A 17,448-nucleotide genomic window follows, 5' to 3' on the forward strand; every position below is an offset into this window, starting at 1 on the left:
TTATTTATGTTCAAAATAAAAATCTTTGTCAAATTCAGTGGGTGCGGCTTATATATGGGTGCGTTTAATAGTCCGAAAATTACGGTATATAAAGTAAGGCAAAACGGGAATTTATTTAGTTGTGAATCAGTGGATCGGTTTGTTCATTTGGGTTTTTTTCTTTGAGTTTGCATTTTTTTGGCTCTGGAATTGGTTCATAGCCACTGAATTATATTAAGATTCTTGATATAGATATATAGAGATTTTTGTATATACAGTAAGTTGCAAAACATGTATTTGCTTGCTTTATTTTGAAAGTGCATATCTAGTTTTAAATTCCTTAAGTAATCAGTTTTGCAGAATTTAGTGCAATACTGTATACTACTGTACTAAAGTACAATAAAACATTTCATTGAATTTTTAAGTGTAGTTTTCATGCTGTATGTACAATTTTATTTTGGTTTAAATTTATGGCACTTTAAAACATAATGTTCAGACTTTACAGTTAAGTGATAAATTTGCCATATACAGTCTCTAGCCAAAAGCAGTTAGGTCATGTTGGATTATAAAAAAAAAAACTTTCACTGCTTGCAGAGAAGTGGGTTGTACTGTAACAGACTGTAACTGTAACAGTTGCACCAGTGGTTCTTTCACAAACTGTTAGCACAATGTTGGAGCTATACAATTGTATGCAAGGTTTTTAGATGTGGTAGCATTTTGTCGTTACTTGAACTAGAAGACCCAAAACTGTTCCAGCATGACAATACCCCACTGCACATTGCCAGTTAAAGTGAAAGATCTTGAGTGGGCTGCTACAGAGCTCTGATATCAAACCTGTTGAACACCTTTGAATTTGAATGCTGACTGCACCTCAGGGCTCCATCACCTCACCTAAATCAGTACCAGCAGTTGTGACTAAATGAGCAGAAATCTCTACAACCATTCCAAAATCTAGTTGAACATCTTCCCCAAAAAGTGTAGGTTACTATATTAGCGAATAGGGACTAAATGTGGAATGGGATGTTCAGAAGTCACTTTCAAATCTAGTGCTCAGATGTCCATAAGATTGCGTTGTTTAAGCTGCCAAATGCCGTAAATGTAAATGTAGAACACAAGAATCAGAATACACGAATATTAAAGTTCAGAAGACTTCACACTGACTGTGTGACTTGGAATGTGACTTGGCTTTTTATGGGCTCTAAAAAGTAGCTTGTTGGTGTTTTAAAATGAGTGGGTATGAGAATGGGTGAAATGTGTTAAATTACTAAGTGTAACAAATGTGAATTGGGTTTAAGGTAGCAGTATAGGGTCCATTTAGAGCAATGGACTTAAGTCAGGTTTGTCGATTTTCATTTGACTTCCTTCATATTTAGAGGAGGAGAACCTCTGCTGGTGTGGAGGTATAATATCTGGCTGAATGTTACATGGTGAAAGCATAAGGTTTGTTATTTCAAAAGATAAAATTACAAAGTGGTCTATCACTACTAGAAAATAAATGGTCCTCATCTTATTAAGCCGTCGCTCTATTCAGACTTAAATGCTTCCCAAGAGAAGCAATTGTCTTGTACTACCACACTGAAGATTTACTGAATTTCCATTATGGACAAATGTTAACACCTGCACTATCTATAGGGACGGGGTTGTGGGAGGGAGTGTGTCGCATTCCTCAGTGGCTGTGGAGTTGCTGTCTGTCTCACTGCTGTCGCCTGTGTGTTTAGAGATAAGGAGGTGTCAGAGACAGGAGTCTGTGTGTGTGTGTGTGTGTGTGTGTGTGTGTGTGTGTGTGTGTAGCACAGGCCCTGTCACTGAAAATGAGCGAGTCTGTCGTTCCAAGTTATCTGTTTCCCTTCGCTATTATTTAGACTATTAAGCTCACTGTCATAAAATAAAAAAAAACAGGCCCTGATAATGATTGCCAGTCTCTTTGCAATGGAAGTGTGAGGAGTGGTTATGCACAAGACGCCCGAGGGAAGATGGCCGTTAGTAGTTGAAGAATGGCGAGCTGTCAGGGTGTGGCATTTCCTCACTTGTATTGCACCATTCCTCAAGGTGCCATCATCCCCTGTTGGATAGGGTTATTTATCAACATAAGTAGAAGCTGTAATGTATCCGGATCTTCCACGCTTTATGATGCAGGCGTCCCTCTGTTGCACTACATCATTTAGTTAAAAGCAGCACTGCAGATTTGCACTGTGTGTTTTATGTATCAACAGCTCAGCACAATTGATTTTTTTTGCTGTACTTTGCATGTATATTTATATGGCTATTATGTATTAAAATCTATTATATGAATATAAATGTTATATACACATAACTATTGAATTCTCAATTCTAATTGGACAGAAGGTATTGGTTAGTTGTCTACAGCAGATAAGAGTTTTACACTTATTATATTGTATGGTTTGTTCTGGTGCAATGTGATTTCTGTATTAAAGGTTCACAAAGTGGCTTAGGGTATGCCAACAACATACATTTCTGATTTTTATTGTATAATTCTTGATATTGTCTAAATATTTGTTTAGCATTCCTTGCAAGGTGTCTCCATTGACAGCATTTTGGTAAATGTGAAGCTATATCTTTAGATTTTTCTTCAGGACAGAGAACTAGCATTTTTTAATAACCAAGAGAGATAAATAAAAGATTCAACAATGATGGAATTATAATGAATGAACATTGTCATCCAGATGAGGGTGGGTTTTCTTTTGTCTGGTTCCTCTCATGGTTTCTTCTTCATATTATCTCGGGGAGTTTTTCCTTGACACGTTTGGGAAAATTTTTATTTATTTTTATTTAAATGTAATTTCTATCAATTCTATACATTTTGTAAATTGTATCGTCAATTTAATTCTGCGTTGGGATGCCATCTTTTGTAAAAAAAAATAAATAAATAAAATAAATAAATGTTAATTGTATTCATTTGAATTGAACTGAACATTTTAAAACTGCTATAACATAAGTGATAGTGGGTGCAAAAATGCAAATCTTATAAATATAAAAACTAATAAATAAATAAAAATTGTTGTGTGATGTTAATTAAAAATAATCGATTTTATAGTTTTAAACCTGATTTCGCATCACATCGTCCTGTCATTGATGATTTCTATAAAATTTTAAATAAACATTAGTAAATTAACATAAACCTTTCAAAAAAAAAAAAAAAAAAGGTTTTACATGACATGACTAGCTCACTTTTCTTGGTTAGCAGTAGCTTAGTTCCAAAAACATCTAGTCTGTCTGTTTTAAACGTTTATAATTTTATTCTTTTTTTAACAATATAAATATTGACTCAAGGCTGCAAAGACATTTTGCTAAAACACCCATACTGCTGTTTTTTGTCTAACTGGGAAAAGCCTCTAAGCATTACAGGAGATGGTGCTGAAACATTGCATTAATATTACTTTTGCTGTGTTCTTCCAACATTCTAACTGAGTTAAAGCTTCTTTAAATGTATTATGTTTCCTGCTTGCTCAGCATGTGCTCTAGATGCCTCTCTCGGTGCCTCAACTTTGCCCAGATTGTGATCTGAAAGGCAGGCTGGTTTGCTATTACAGAGAGGAAAGGTCAGGTTTAGTTGACAGAGGATGATCTGAAAGCTGTGCACTATGGCTCTTCATCCTTTTCAAACTGAGTATATGGAGGTCTTACACCCACCCATCTCACTGAATTATTAATAGCTCTGCTTGCTTTTTGGGTTTTTTTTTGTTTTTTTTTTTTTAAAAAGGTCCCTAGCAGCACTTAAACTCAAGAGCATCTGTAATTATTTTTGTTTGTCGTATGATTAAACGGTCTGTCTTATTGCTAGGAAACAGCAGAAATATGGGTCTTGGCCAAGCCTTTCGTTTCTCAGTTAATGAAGTCGCCACATTAACAATAGCCGGCGTTAAGGCTGCTAGTCGTCCGGCGTTAGGCGGCTGATTGGCCGTACTGAACAGAAGAGCTCCAATCACTTGAGAGCGTGTTCCCGACATGGCGGTGCAGCAGGTGTTGTTTAGGGGAGTCGAGCCTGTCGTGATTAGCCCCTTTGATTGTGTGCTGCAGAAGGATGGACCCCGCTGGGGTAGTCTTAGGATGTGAAAGCTCAACATGATGGGAGGAACGGAAGAACAGCACTAATGAACCCGTTCATCTCGTACCTCATGTGAGCAAAAAGCATCAAGCCCCAGGCTGCTTCTGCTGCTGCTTTTTCAGCTTCTGGAGAGTTTCACCCATATGTATTTTTTTTTCTTTTTCTTATTCAGGTCATGTTTTAATTTTGAGGTTGCGAAAAAATATGAATATCCCATTGCTGCATTTTTTTTTTCTTCAATACATTATATGTCATGTTTTCATAATATGTCATGTTCCCAATCTGTTTATTTTGCATACGTAGCAGTATTTTTATACGGCTCTTAAGGAGGAAAAGAAACATAAGTATGTTGGATCAAATGCTCCAGGCAAAACAGAACATTTTTAATAGGTCCTAGTCATTGATGTGCATGTATGTATGTGTGTTTGTGTGTGCGTGTGTTGGTATAGGTGGAACGTGGTGGGAATCCAGGGATCGCTGATGAGCTACTTCACTGAGCCCATCTACTTCTCGAGCATCATCCTGGGCAGCCTGTACCACGCTGATCATCTCTCTCGAGCCATGTACCAGCGCATCGCAGACATCGAACACCTGCCCCAGCAATTTACCCTCAACCGACCCCTGCTCAGTGGTAAACACACCCCTCCACCTCACCTCTACTTCCTCTCACATGCCGCACAGAGCACTTGCAACAAATCTGTGTCCAAAGGAGGGCGATGTGGGAAAGCATGCTGCTGAAATTCTCGAAAATTGTGAAGTCACAGTACACCATCCAATAGCATAGTGCCACATAAATATATTCTTTAAAACATGACCTGACTCGCCGTGGTAGATCATGGCTGTCTTCATTGTTGTCTTCGGTTTATTCCAATCGCGTAGCTTTCCATATCAAAATGCAGTGAGTTCCGACTTACACTACATTTAACCTGCACATTATCATGCATATGTGGTAGAGAAAAACAACCATTATCTAATAATATGCACTGTGTCACATTTCCCAAATGACAACTGTAATCCCAAAGCACTCAGCATATTCACTCAAACCATGCATATCCTGGAAATATGTTTTTTTTTTTTTTTCTAATTTCCATGTTTTTTTTATTCGAGATACAGAAGTCAAACAGACGGTTAGCAAATTAAATGAAAAACTTGACAGCACAATGAACTGCCAGCACATCAGGTGTTATCAGCTGTAAATGTGACAGCCTGATGCTGACTTCAGTTTTGAGGGTTTTTTCATTTATCAACACATCCTTTGTACTCAAATTAAACACTTTGCACATTATATACTTAATTTAATTGTGATGCAATTTATGACAATTCAAGCGTTCAAGCGATATATTATCCCTAGAATTTGTTGATCATATGTGTACATTGTAATTTTTGCATCAGTTTACACTTGTGCAGTACAAGAACTCCACCATAAAACACACTGAGTACCGACATATTCTGAATTATTTAGCGTGGTTTTTTTTGGGGGGGGGGGGTTGACAGTGGTAGATTTTAATGTTTTTAAAATGGAGAAAAAAATCTGAGCTCCTAAACATAAGTCACTGTTTTCCTCAGCAACATTCAGTATTAAATTAATAGAATCTCCAACATTGAAGTAATGGAGACAGCAAACATTGCACTCAAGGTCCCAGAATGCAGTGTGATAGTGCTGGGAGACTCAGCCAAGCTGCTACTTTATCTACAAGATGACGAGCACAAAGGCGTTAATAACATTATAATCATGAGCTTTGGACACTGATCTGTTTGAATAGAGTGTACAGATAAGAAAGTGAGCGAGCCTGGAAAGACTGGAGGAATAAAGCGCCGCTGCATCGCAGTATGATGAAGGAGGTTCTAACTGAAGAAGGCGAATTGGAATATCATAAAAAAAACTCCCCTATTGAAGAGCACATGCTAATTATAAAGATTAATATGCAAGGATTTGAGGGTGGATTATTGTTCCTTTAATGAAACCCTTGAGTTCCTAGATCACCCCTAAAGCTGCTTTAATGCAAGTTGAAAAACTTTGGAATAATTCCTCTTTTTGACACTCCTCCATATTTTCGCTCTATCAATAGTTAGAGCAAGAAATGTAATCTCCGCCAGGCTCTGTGCAAACACCATGTCTCGCCTGCTTAAACACAGAGTGGTATTTGAGAATGTCAGGCTCCTTCTAAGTGATATTTGCATGAGATCTTTAAATCCCATCACCTTAATCATATTATTATACATGTATTATTCCGTACGCTGTTATAGCGTGTTACATCATTTTTCCCAAGAGGACAAAGTCTACTGATTTCAGACAAAGACTTTACAAAGGTTTGTGTCATAACAGGGTCACCACAGAAACTCAAGTCGGGCTGTCAGCCTCTTACAACGTGACACAGTTAGATTCTTTCGGAAATATACGATGGCTTTGAACTATGGCTTTCTATGTAAAAAATAAATAAATAAATAAACTAAGGACATAAAGTCAAATGTAAGATTGGTTGCATCAGACATCCAAAAATTTGGATTTCTGCATAAAAGAAAAAGTACAAAGCAAGATAATAAAAAATTCATTAAATCACTAGAATAAGAAGGAGACCAGCACAAATAAATGTTCTTGTTTAACAATTTGGTGGTGCAGCAATTATGGAAAATGCATAGTTCCGATAGATATACTGTATGAGATAGACAGGTAATAATTACTATTCTAGACCGTTATAGAACCATCACTGTCTATAAATGATCTCACCTATCAGTTTTAATTATAGGTCATCAGCTCAACCAGTTCCAGATGCACAGTGTATAAGGTTGGACTGAAGTATATAGAAAACTACAGCCTTGATCAGCACTGCTTTTTGAAATGAAAAGCTCCTAATTAAAACCTTAAAGTTCCAGGGTTTAGACGTTGTTCACACTCATGACAGCTCTAAAAATTGCAATCTAATGTACATTTGAAGGAGCAAACTATATTAAAGTGTTGGATCCTTGTCAAGAGAAATAGCACAAATTTTTCCATCCATTCGACAAGACTTTACTTTTCCCTTATTTCAGTTCCATCTTGTTATATACATATCTCCATATATACAAGGAATTAATTCATCAGATACTTTATACAAATTCTTTCTTTAACTCATATTATTAAACATGGATATTATTAACGTAAACAGACTCAAAACATTAGCTTCAATATGCACAAATAGCATTAAAAACACATGATTTCCTTAAAAAAACGAGATTGTCAAGTAAAATCAAAATTTCATAAGTAATGCAGAAAATGAAGCAACATTGAAGACCTTGCCAAGCTTTAAGGTTTATACTGATTAACTTGCAACATTCTGAACTGAAGCTGGATTTTATCAACATTCAGGAACCTTTTGTACGTTCATTTAATTTCAATGATGGAAGCTATTTTTGCAGCTAAAAATTGTATTCACACTCTATTCAATTCTATAAAGCTGTAAACTGAATTGAATAGTCAATAAAGGTGAATTAAGTTAACATTTGTTCTAAATAACAACAAAATCTGAGTTATCTTTTTTGAAAAATGTGTACTTCCAGATGTGAATAATCTGAATCATTATTGTATGTATATATATATATATATATATATATATATATATATATATATATATATATATATATATATATATGTATTTTATTTTTATTTTTTGCGTACACAAATATTATAAACGTATTTTCCTGCTCTCCCACACATTTCAATGCAGAAAAATTTACCAAAATTTCCAACTACCATCACCTTATAAATCTTTTCCATATCAGTGGATACGCAACTATGGAAGCTGTGACATATTGGTTCATGTTCATTTATTGAATCTTGCAGTCAGATCTACTGCCAGAATGCTGCAGAGGTGGGAAGTAACGGAGTAAAAATACTTCGTTACTGTACTTAAGTAGATTTTTCTAGTATCAGTACTTTACTCCACTATTTATTTTCTCCACTTTTACTCTCACTCATTACATTTTTACACAAATATGTGTACTTTTTACTTTTAGATTTTCAACACAGGCTCATTAGGCTTTAGTTTTAAATAGAAATATAAAATTTTTCTTCTTATTCGCGATTTCAGCCGAACAACCGATTTCCGATTTTTTACTGCGGCGTCTTTACGAAGATAAAATCAGCAGGCAGAAGGCAGTAAGAAGTTTGGGGTTCACATGGATGAGACAGAGGCATATATAGACAGAGGATGAGACAGAGGGATATATATATATATATATATATATATATATATATATATATATATATATATATATATATATATATATATATATTTGGCTGTCAAAATTCTAATTATTTCAGACAAAGACTTTACAAAGGTTTGTGTCATAACAGGGTCACCACAGAAACTCAAGTCGGGCTGTCAGCCTCTTACAACGTGACACAGTTAGATTCTTTCGGAAATATACGATGGCTTTGAACTATGGCTTTCTATGTAAAAAATAAATAAATAAATAAACTAAGGACATAAAGTCAAATGTAAGATTGGTTGCATCAGACATCCAAAAATTTGGATTTCTGCATAAAAGAAAAAGTACAAAGCAAGATAATAAAAAATTCATTAAATCACTAGAATAAGAAGGAGACCAGCACAAATAAATGTTCTTGTTTAACAATTTGGTGGTGCAGCAATTATGGAAAATGCATAGTTCCGATAGATATACTGTATGAGATAGACAGGTAATAATTACTATTCTAGACCGTTATAGAACCATCACTGTCTATAAATGATCTCACCTATCAGTTTTAATTATAGGTCATCAGCTCAACCAGTTCCAGATGCACAGTGTATAAGGTTGGACTGAAGTATATAGAAAACTACAGCCTTGATCAGCACTGCTTTTTGAAATGAAAAGCTCCTAATTAAAACCTTAAAGTTCCAGGGTTTAGACGTTGTTCACACTCATGACAGCTCTAAAAATTGCAATCTAATGTACATTTGAAGGAGCAAACTATATTAAAGTGTTGGATCCTTGTCAAGAGAAATAGCACAAATTTTTCCATCCATTCGACAAGACTTTACTTTTCCCTTATTTCAGTTCCATCTTGTTATATACATATCTCCATATATACAAGGAATTAATTCATCAGATACTTTATACAAATTCTTTCTTTAACTCATATTATTAAACATGGATATTATTAACGTAAACAGACTCAAAACATTAGCTTCAATATGCACAAATAGCATTAAAAACACATGATTTCCTTAAAAAAACGAGATTGTCAAGTAAAATCAAAATTTCATAAGTAATGCAGAAAATGAAGCAACATTGAAGACCTTGCCAAGCTTTAAGGTTTATACTGATTAACTTGCAACATTCTGAACTGAAGCTGGATTTTATCAACATTCAGGAACCTTTTGTACGTTCATTTAATTTCAATGATGGAAGCTATTTTTGCAGCTAAAAATTGTATTCACACTCTATTCAATTCTATAAAGCTGTAAACTGAATTGAATAGTCAATAAAGGTGAATTAAGTTAACATTTGTTCTAAATAACAACAAAATCTGAGTTATCTTTTTTGAAAAATGTGTACTTCCAGATGTGAATAATCTGAATCATTATTGTATGTATATATATATATATATATATATATATATATATATATATATATATATATATATATATATATATATATGTATTTTATTTTTTTATTTTTTTTGCGTACACAAATATTATAAACGTATTTTCCTGCTCTCCCACACATTTCAATGCAGAAAAATTTACCAAAATTTCCAACTACCATCACCTTATAAATCTTTTCCATATCAGTGGATACGCAACTATGGAAGCTGTGACATATTGGTTCATGTTCATTTATTGAATCTTGCAGTCAGATCTACTGCCAGAATGCTGCAGAGGTGGGAAGTAACGGAGTAAAAATACTTCGTTACTGTACTTAAGTAGATTTTTCTAGTATCAGTACTTTACTCCACTATTTATTTTCTCCACTTTTTACTCTCACTCATTACATTTTTACACAAATATGTGTACTTTTTACTTTTTAGATTTTCAACACAGGCTCATTAGGCTTTAGTTTTAAATAGAAATATAAAATTTTTCTTCTTATTCGCCGATTTCAGCCGAACAACCGATTTCCGATTTTTTTACTGCGCGTCTTTACGAAGATAAAAATCAGCAGGCAGAAGGCAGTAAGAAGTTTGGGGTTCACATGGATGAGACAGAGGCATATATAGACAGAGGATGAGACAGAGGGATATATATATATATATATATATATATATATATATATATATATATATATATATATATATATATATATATATATATATTTGGCTGTCAAAATTCTAATTATTTTAAACGGCACTAAATGTTATTAACGCGCCATCAATTCAGCGTGCAGTTCTGTTTTTTACCATTTTTATAAAAAAAAATTTAAATACATAAATAAATAACTAAATATAAAAGAGGCGAAATTAAAACCTCCAACAAAACATACACTTATTCACGACCCCCTTTCTTTACTTAGATATAAAATAAATCAATAAACTTCACTAAAAAATATTTTAATTAGTAAACTTTTGTTTTATTTTTACGCCAAGTCTCAAATCAAACACCAAATCCGCCATGTTTTACACAATTTACCCTCTGAGTGGCGTTTTGTGGGTTTTTCCCTCATAATGGAGACACAAACTTAAATTACTGTCTTTATTGATCGTACAGATAAAAACAATACATCATTCAAATCTGTAAAATGTCTATGATTATATACTGTATATAAAAGCTTCTTGACTTGACTTGAAGAGGTGCAGTTTCTCCGGTATCACCTCATTAACTGTCCGTGTGGAAACATAGCAAAGGCTCTTAATGATGTCCACACATCTCTGCACTGTTATAGCCTTTATATTTAATCACTGTACATATGCTTACATATATATCACATGCTGTAAATATGATACATATTTATCTGCACTATTTGCACGATTGCTACTTTTTTGCACTTCTGGTAGATGCCAAACTGCATTTCGTTGCTGTGTACCTGTACTCTACAATGACAATAAAGTTCTATCTATCTATCTATCTATCTATCTATCTGTCTGTCTGTCTGTCTGTCTGTCTGTCTGTCTGTCTGTCTACCTATCAAATATTAATATGATGAGGTCCAGTTAACAGCTAAAACAGGTAGCAGTAATAACTACTTTTTACTTAAGTACATGTCAGAGCCAAGACTTCTTTACTTTCACTTAAGTAAAAATGTATAATCAGTACTTCAACTTTTACCCGAGTATTTTAAAACATGAGTATCTGTACTTCTACTTAAGTAATGGATGTGTGTACTTTTGCCACCTCTGGAATGCTGTTATAAATAAACAGCATCAATAAATAATTTTTTTGTATTATTATTAATTAGCATCTTTGAAGTATTTGAAATAATTGTAATTTTAAAGTTATAATTAATGTTGAGTTCAACGATGGTTTTTGTAGTAACTAATAGTGAAGCATTACCAAATTTTCACTTGTGTTCTTATAATCGTATTAATCGAGTGTCTGTGGGTGTGTGTTTTGCAGGAATTAGTAATGCCGAAGCACGGCAGCCAGGAAAAGCTCCTAACTTCAGTGTGAACTGGGCAGTGGGTGACCAAGCTTTAGAGGTCATTAACGCCACCACGGGTAAGGACGACATGGGACGGCCATCTCGTCTCTGCAAGCACACGCTCTACAGCCGCTGGGTTCGACTGCACACAAAGGTATCGTTTTACATTCAGATGAATCTTTACATAATGGAGGTATTTCAAGAAGAAGTAGTGCTTGGGGTCACCTGTGTTCTGTCAGCGTGGAGCTGGACAGAAGCGTCTTGAGTGTTATCGTATTACAGGTCTAGATCTATGTGTAATATTAGAAACTGCACTTAAAAGCAAACAATGATTTAGTCCCAAACCTACTAAATCGAATAAAATCTTTGTCTGGAGCTCAAATTTATATACTTCCATATTATGTGATTTTAGTAAAAAATGATGATTGGTTAATGGAAAAAGAAATCATAACATTAATTTATGTATTTCCTCTAAGTCACAGTAAAACAGCCAGCCAGTTTTTCCCAAAAAGCTTCTCATGCTGCCTCAATTACTAATACTGTAACGCAGTTACTTTTGACAGTAACTAATACTGTAACGCGTTACTTTTTAAATAAAGTAACTTCATTACCGTATGGTGCGTTACCGTTACTTTTTAAATGAATGAATTTCGGCTGAAGTGTAGACTACAGTCTAACCTGCTTACAGCAGCGACGCACTGTAGGATTGGTGGATGAATCACTGTAAACACGAAGAAGACGCTCTGTGGGCGTGTCTCCGTTTATTCAGGTCTGTGCGGCAGTAATGGCGAGTCGAGGCGAGAGCAAAACGAGTTTCTCAAAGTGGAAATATGCTCATTATTTCACTTTAGTTGAGCATAAAGACAAAAAAAGTCAAATGTAAGCTGTGTCTTGCTGGATAAACAGCAACTCCAATCTGTCGAAGCTCCTCCAGAAACTCCATGCCTGGACGAAGCTAGAAGCTAACCCGGTGTTCTGTTCTACATTGTTGATAGTTTTCATACTTTAGTTGTTAATGGAACATTTTAGGAGCTCAACACAACAGCTTTTATGATTCAGAAGCCACTTTAGTTTTTGATTGTGAATATATTATTCAGCTTGTTTTGTTATTTCAGAAATCCTTGTGATATATTTAGTTTGTGCTGGTCTGACTTAAATAAAATAGTGTTCAAAAAATTACTGTGTTTAAGTCAGTTTTGTGTTTGTACAGACCATAACACATAAAAGGGCATTAATGGGAACATTAAAGAAGGTTCTTTAAAAAAGTAACTAAAAAGTTACTTTTAACAGTAACGCATTACTTTTTGGTGTAAGTAATCAACAAAGTAATTGAGTTACTTTTTGAATGAAGTAACCAGTAACTGTAACTGTAAGCACAACACTGCTCACAGGCCATCACAAGAACGTTCAGGAAAATGCTTCATTATTTGACTCATGTTTCCGTGACAGGGGAGAAAGAGTGTATGCCGCCATACAGCCCTCTCATTATGCTCTCAAACTTACAGTCTTCAGAGGTTAGAGCGAACATTTTTTATACAGGAGCAGTTTTTCGACTGTTTTGACTACTGTAGCAAGAAGGTTTTATTAGATCCGCCAGCTCCACCCACCACACTCATTTACTCATTAAAGCTGAAGTTTCTCCATCAGCATGTTACACTCGTTCTGCCTTCTCTCCTCAGCTCTCGTCCTCCCTGCGGATCAAAGTGGCCAAGCCGAGCTCATACCATGAAGCCAAGCAAGCAGCAGTGGAGTATCACGACGCCAAGCAGACGCTCATCAAGTCCTTCCAGAAAGCAGGATTGGGGGCCTGGGTGAAAAAGCCTATAGAACAGGACCAGTTCTCTCTGAGCTCCTGAAGGAGACACAAGAGGGACAGAGCAGAGATTTGAATGACATGACTACAACCAGCTGTTGATACTTCACTTGATGTGTGTATGCGCGTGTGTGTATGCGCGCGCGTGTGTGTGTTTGACTGTGTTGATTTCCAGCCAGTCCACAGCCCTTTAGTCTCACTTACATTGTTCTCATCACTGTCACTAATCCCATTTTCACTTCTAATGTAGTCTGGGCTTGGCCATGTTTGTGGTCTTAACGTCAGCCCAGAGCTCGGAATAGGATGCGGTGTTCTGTTTTACAACTGGAAAATAAAAACGTTTGTCACTTTATTCCTCGTAAAAATGGGTTAGGATCGCTTGCAACCCAGCGTGCTCATGTGTGGTGGCCTCAGATTGATTACGTAGGTTTTATACTAATCACGTCTCTTGTAATTCAGTGTCCGTTACTGTTTTGACCCATCATCCCTCTCTCATATTCCGTTACCATTTTTAATCAAGACTGCACCTTTTTACCTCGATTGTTTTTTTAAATATCGGTTGTTTCCTTAGCGTTGCTTTCCCCATACGAGTAGTTTAGTGAACAGATTATTTTCTGCAGGTCAGATGTACTTGTGTTCTCCCCTTTAAATCTGAGTTTTTTTGAACATGCTGGAATCAAGTATTCAGTTGAATCTATAAAAAACAGCCAAAGTTCATCGTTCTGGCTCATCTTTACGCTTTTCGTATCATTAACATCTCTGTTGCATGTTGTATAGTGTGCTCTTGTGCACATTGCTCTGAACAGGTGCCCTTTTGTTTGTTTGGTTAGTTGGTTTTGTTCCTGGGCAAAATGTAGAAGTCTTGATGATGAAGCTGCCTTCTTTTGACCGTTTTAGAAGTTTAGGCGTTTAGGTACTTTTACAGAATGATGTCTCGTCCTTTTTTAATACTGCATGGAGAACATTTGCGTGTAAGGAGCTATTTTTTTTTTTTAGCTATTGCAATGCGAGTCGATTCATTCGCATTGATTAAACGCAAAGGCGGTAAAATACGATAAACACGCTGCCTCGTGATCGAACAAATGATGGCAGCGGTTCTCGCTTGTGCACGTTTATTGTCTAAAACTGTCTCTCTGCATGGAAAGAGTGGACGTTTTTCAGGGGTGATTTAGAAACAGCCCTCATGGTTTTCTATTTGGGCTTTTTTGTTTGTTTGTTCTTCAAATATATTGTGCCATTGGGGTTTTTTGGGCACAAATTGTCCATATTTGCTGAATTCTGCTGTATCCCTGCTACTGAAGTCTGCCTTCTTTATGCAAGATTCTTTTTCCTGCTGTTTTTTAAAGCTTGTGCACTCTTTGATTAATGACCAACAAACAGCAGCATGTTCGACTGATCCTGAAGTCATATTAACAGGGGCATGATTTAAAATTGTTTTTTTTTTCCCTCAACACCGGGTTTTCCAAGTTAAAAAGGAGCCTCGCTGCCTTTTTCATAGAAACAGACTATGATTTTAACCTTATTTTTAAGGCAACAGCTTCATTTGATGAAGGAGAAAAGGAAGGTCATGGCTTTATATTAAAATCAATGATTCTGTGAAAAAATTTCACATTCAATTGCTGTTTTTCACTTCTGTAATCCAGCACAGTCACATGACCTCTGCAGCCCAAACACCACTGGACTTTTATCTGATTCTCTCGCTATGTATGCAGAGATGGTGTTACATTTAAGTGTGTGTATGTGTGTTCGTGTGTGTGTGTGTGAGCGTGAGCGTGTGCGTGTGTGTGCGCGTGTGTGTTAAGGTGTACGTGCACACACCTGCTGCTGAGCCCAACCGGCACTCTGTCGAGATGTCATTGCAACAGAACTTGGAGATTGCTGTTGAATCTTCACCAAAGATGATGTCTATTTTCTTTTGGTTGTTTTAAGGTGTAAAAGTGTAAACTTTTATTTTTTAAAAAAGAAAAACTTATTAATGCAATGTTCAGTGGGTATCTTATAACCGGTCATCAAGGTTTTGTATATTCATTTACTAATATATTTTGACTTTGTTTTACTGACTCTATTCGTGTATTTCTTTTTTTTTTTGCAGTGATTTGAGAGCAGCTGCTTTTCTCTGTGTTTCTGTACCTGTTAGTTTACAACTGTAAATATTGTGAAACCTCTTTGTTGTTGCCATGGACACACTGCATATATTTCTGGTAGTTCTGAACGAGTGTTTCTCCATCACAGAATTCGCATCTGCAGGAAGGAACGGGGAAAAAAAAGACCAGAAATGTGTATGGTAGTTTCTATGCCATTGTTTTCTTTTTGTGAAATCACTTGTATTGATTCTATGTTTTGACAGCAACATTGTTTATGTTCTATTAGTTCAGCTGTCCTGACCCTGTACCTCATACACAGATATAGAGAGATTGAAAGAAGACAAAGATTGTGTCCAACTCAAGAGTTGCCAGGCCTGTGTGATAATTAGTCTGATACTTAAAGTGAAAATTATGATTTTCCTGCTATTAAAGTCCAAACTTACAATTAGCACTGATGAGTAACAGTAACATTGTTTATTTACACCATCACAAAAACATGCCTGGGGGTGAATCAGTGACTCTAAATTATATAAATGTGTGTACACAAACAGTGTTTCTGGGAGAAGTTTGGATTTACCATGACCTTGACCAGGATAAAAAAACACTTACGGAATTGTTTAACCTATTTTGTACAGGAACTGAATGGTCTTGTATTGATATTGATCTCTATCTAGATTTTTAAGTAATGATAGCTGTGAGTGAGCAAAGCAGACTTCTACAAAATAATGAACCTTAGAGCATTTTAGTTTTGCTGTAAAGGCACAATCGCAGGCCTGGCAACCAGTTGTTGGTATTGTTTTGTTTTTGTTTTTTTAATCATTATGTACTTCTAAGTTAAACGTACTTCTTTATTTTATAGTCAAGAGAAACGAATAGAGGGTAACCTTTTTGTCTTATCTAAAGTCACCCATCATGCTTTCATGCCTTTTTTTGTCTGTAACATCCTGATCGTCAAACCTGTAATTCACACACTTCTACTCTTCTCTCTCAACTACCCAAGATGTCAATGGATGATGTCATAAAACAACTCCCAGTCCCAAAAAAGGCAGGACTTATTCTTTTTTTTTTTTTTTATTTCCCCCAGTTGTTCTGGAACCAGACTGTGTTTCAGTCGAGTCATGACTCCCGATGTGTGACTCGGTGCTCTGGTTCTGGTCAGCCCTGTTCTGAGAGTGTTGTGATTAGTTGACTGTACGGTGGGATACAGTGGTGCTGTACACTGCCTCCTCCTGCGTGTCCTCTGTAAAATCCATACACAGGCCACCTGCATGAGCTCCTCCACTGAAGCTGCACCCAGCATGATGACTATAAAAGGACTTGTATGTAGTATAAAAAAAAATACATAGATCTATACATAAAGGAGAAAAAAAATAAACAAGATATTAGTTTACCTTTGTATATGAGTGAAGTGGTTTTTTCCTATAAATTGTATTACTTAAAGAACGTTTAGAATAGACTTTATTCGTCACATATACATTACAGCACAGAGAAATTTGTTTTCGCATACCCCACCTTGCTTAGAAGCTGCACCCCTGAAGCACAGTGGGTTAAGGGCCTTGCTCAGGGGCCCAAGAGTGGCAGCTTGGTGATACCAGGGCTTGAACCCCAAACCTTCTGATCAGTAACCCAGCACCTTAACCACTGAGCTACCACTTATTGTTTGTTTAAGGTTCTGTATAAAACCAAACAACTGAAGGTTTGGCAAGGCAACCTCTTTAATAATGTAGAACCACCCAAAGAATTAATTTATTATATTGTTAAAAAAAATCAAGTCTGTGGGGCTCCTGAGTGGAACAGCTGTCTGTGTCAAAATTGGACTAGCGTATTTTTCAGACTATAAGCCGCTACTTTTTTCCCACGTTTTGAACCCCGCGGCTTAAACAATGAAGCGGCTAATTTATGGATTTTTCCTGGGTTTTCCCGGGTTCACAAACTTCAAGCCAAAAAAA

At 35.9% G+C, this 17,448-nt stretch overlaps 1 protein-coding gene across 6 annotated transcripts in view; it reads left to right on the top strand.

Moving 5' to 3' along the window:
• adarb1b (adenosine deaminase RNA specific B1b) overlaps positions 1 to 16,889 on the top strand; it is a 170,782-nt gene extending 153,893 nt beyond the window's left edge. For all 6 annotated transcript variants that reach the window (XM_046844963.1, XM_046844962.1, XM_046844965.1 and 3 more), the window contains 3 exons: positions 4,495 to 4,676; positions 11,578 to 11,756; positions 13,282 to 16,889. In XM_046844963.1, the coding sequence (XP_046700919.1) occupies positions 4,495 to 4,676; positions 11,578 to 11,756; positions 13,282 to 13,458 (538 nt within the window). In that variant the 3' untranslated portion in view covers positions 13,459 to 16,889. The remainder of the gene's footprint in view (positions 1 to 4,494; positions 4,677 to 11,577; positions 11,757 to 13,281) is intronic.
• The last annotated feature ends 559 nt before the right edge of the window (positions 16,890 to 17,448 follow it).

The sequence above is a fragment of the Silurus meridionalis genome, chromosome 3 (genome assembly GCF_014805685.1).
Source record: "Silurus meridionalis isolate SWU-2019-XX chromosome 3, ASM1480568v1, whole genome shotgun sequence".
In the NCBI taxonomy this organism is placed as follows: Eukaryota; Metazoa; Chordata; class Actinopteri; order Siluriformes; family Siluridae; genus Silurus; species Silurus meridionalis.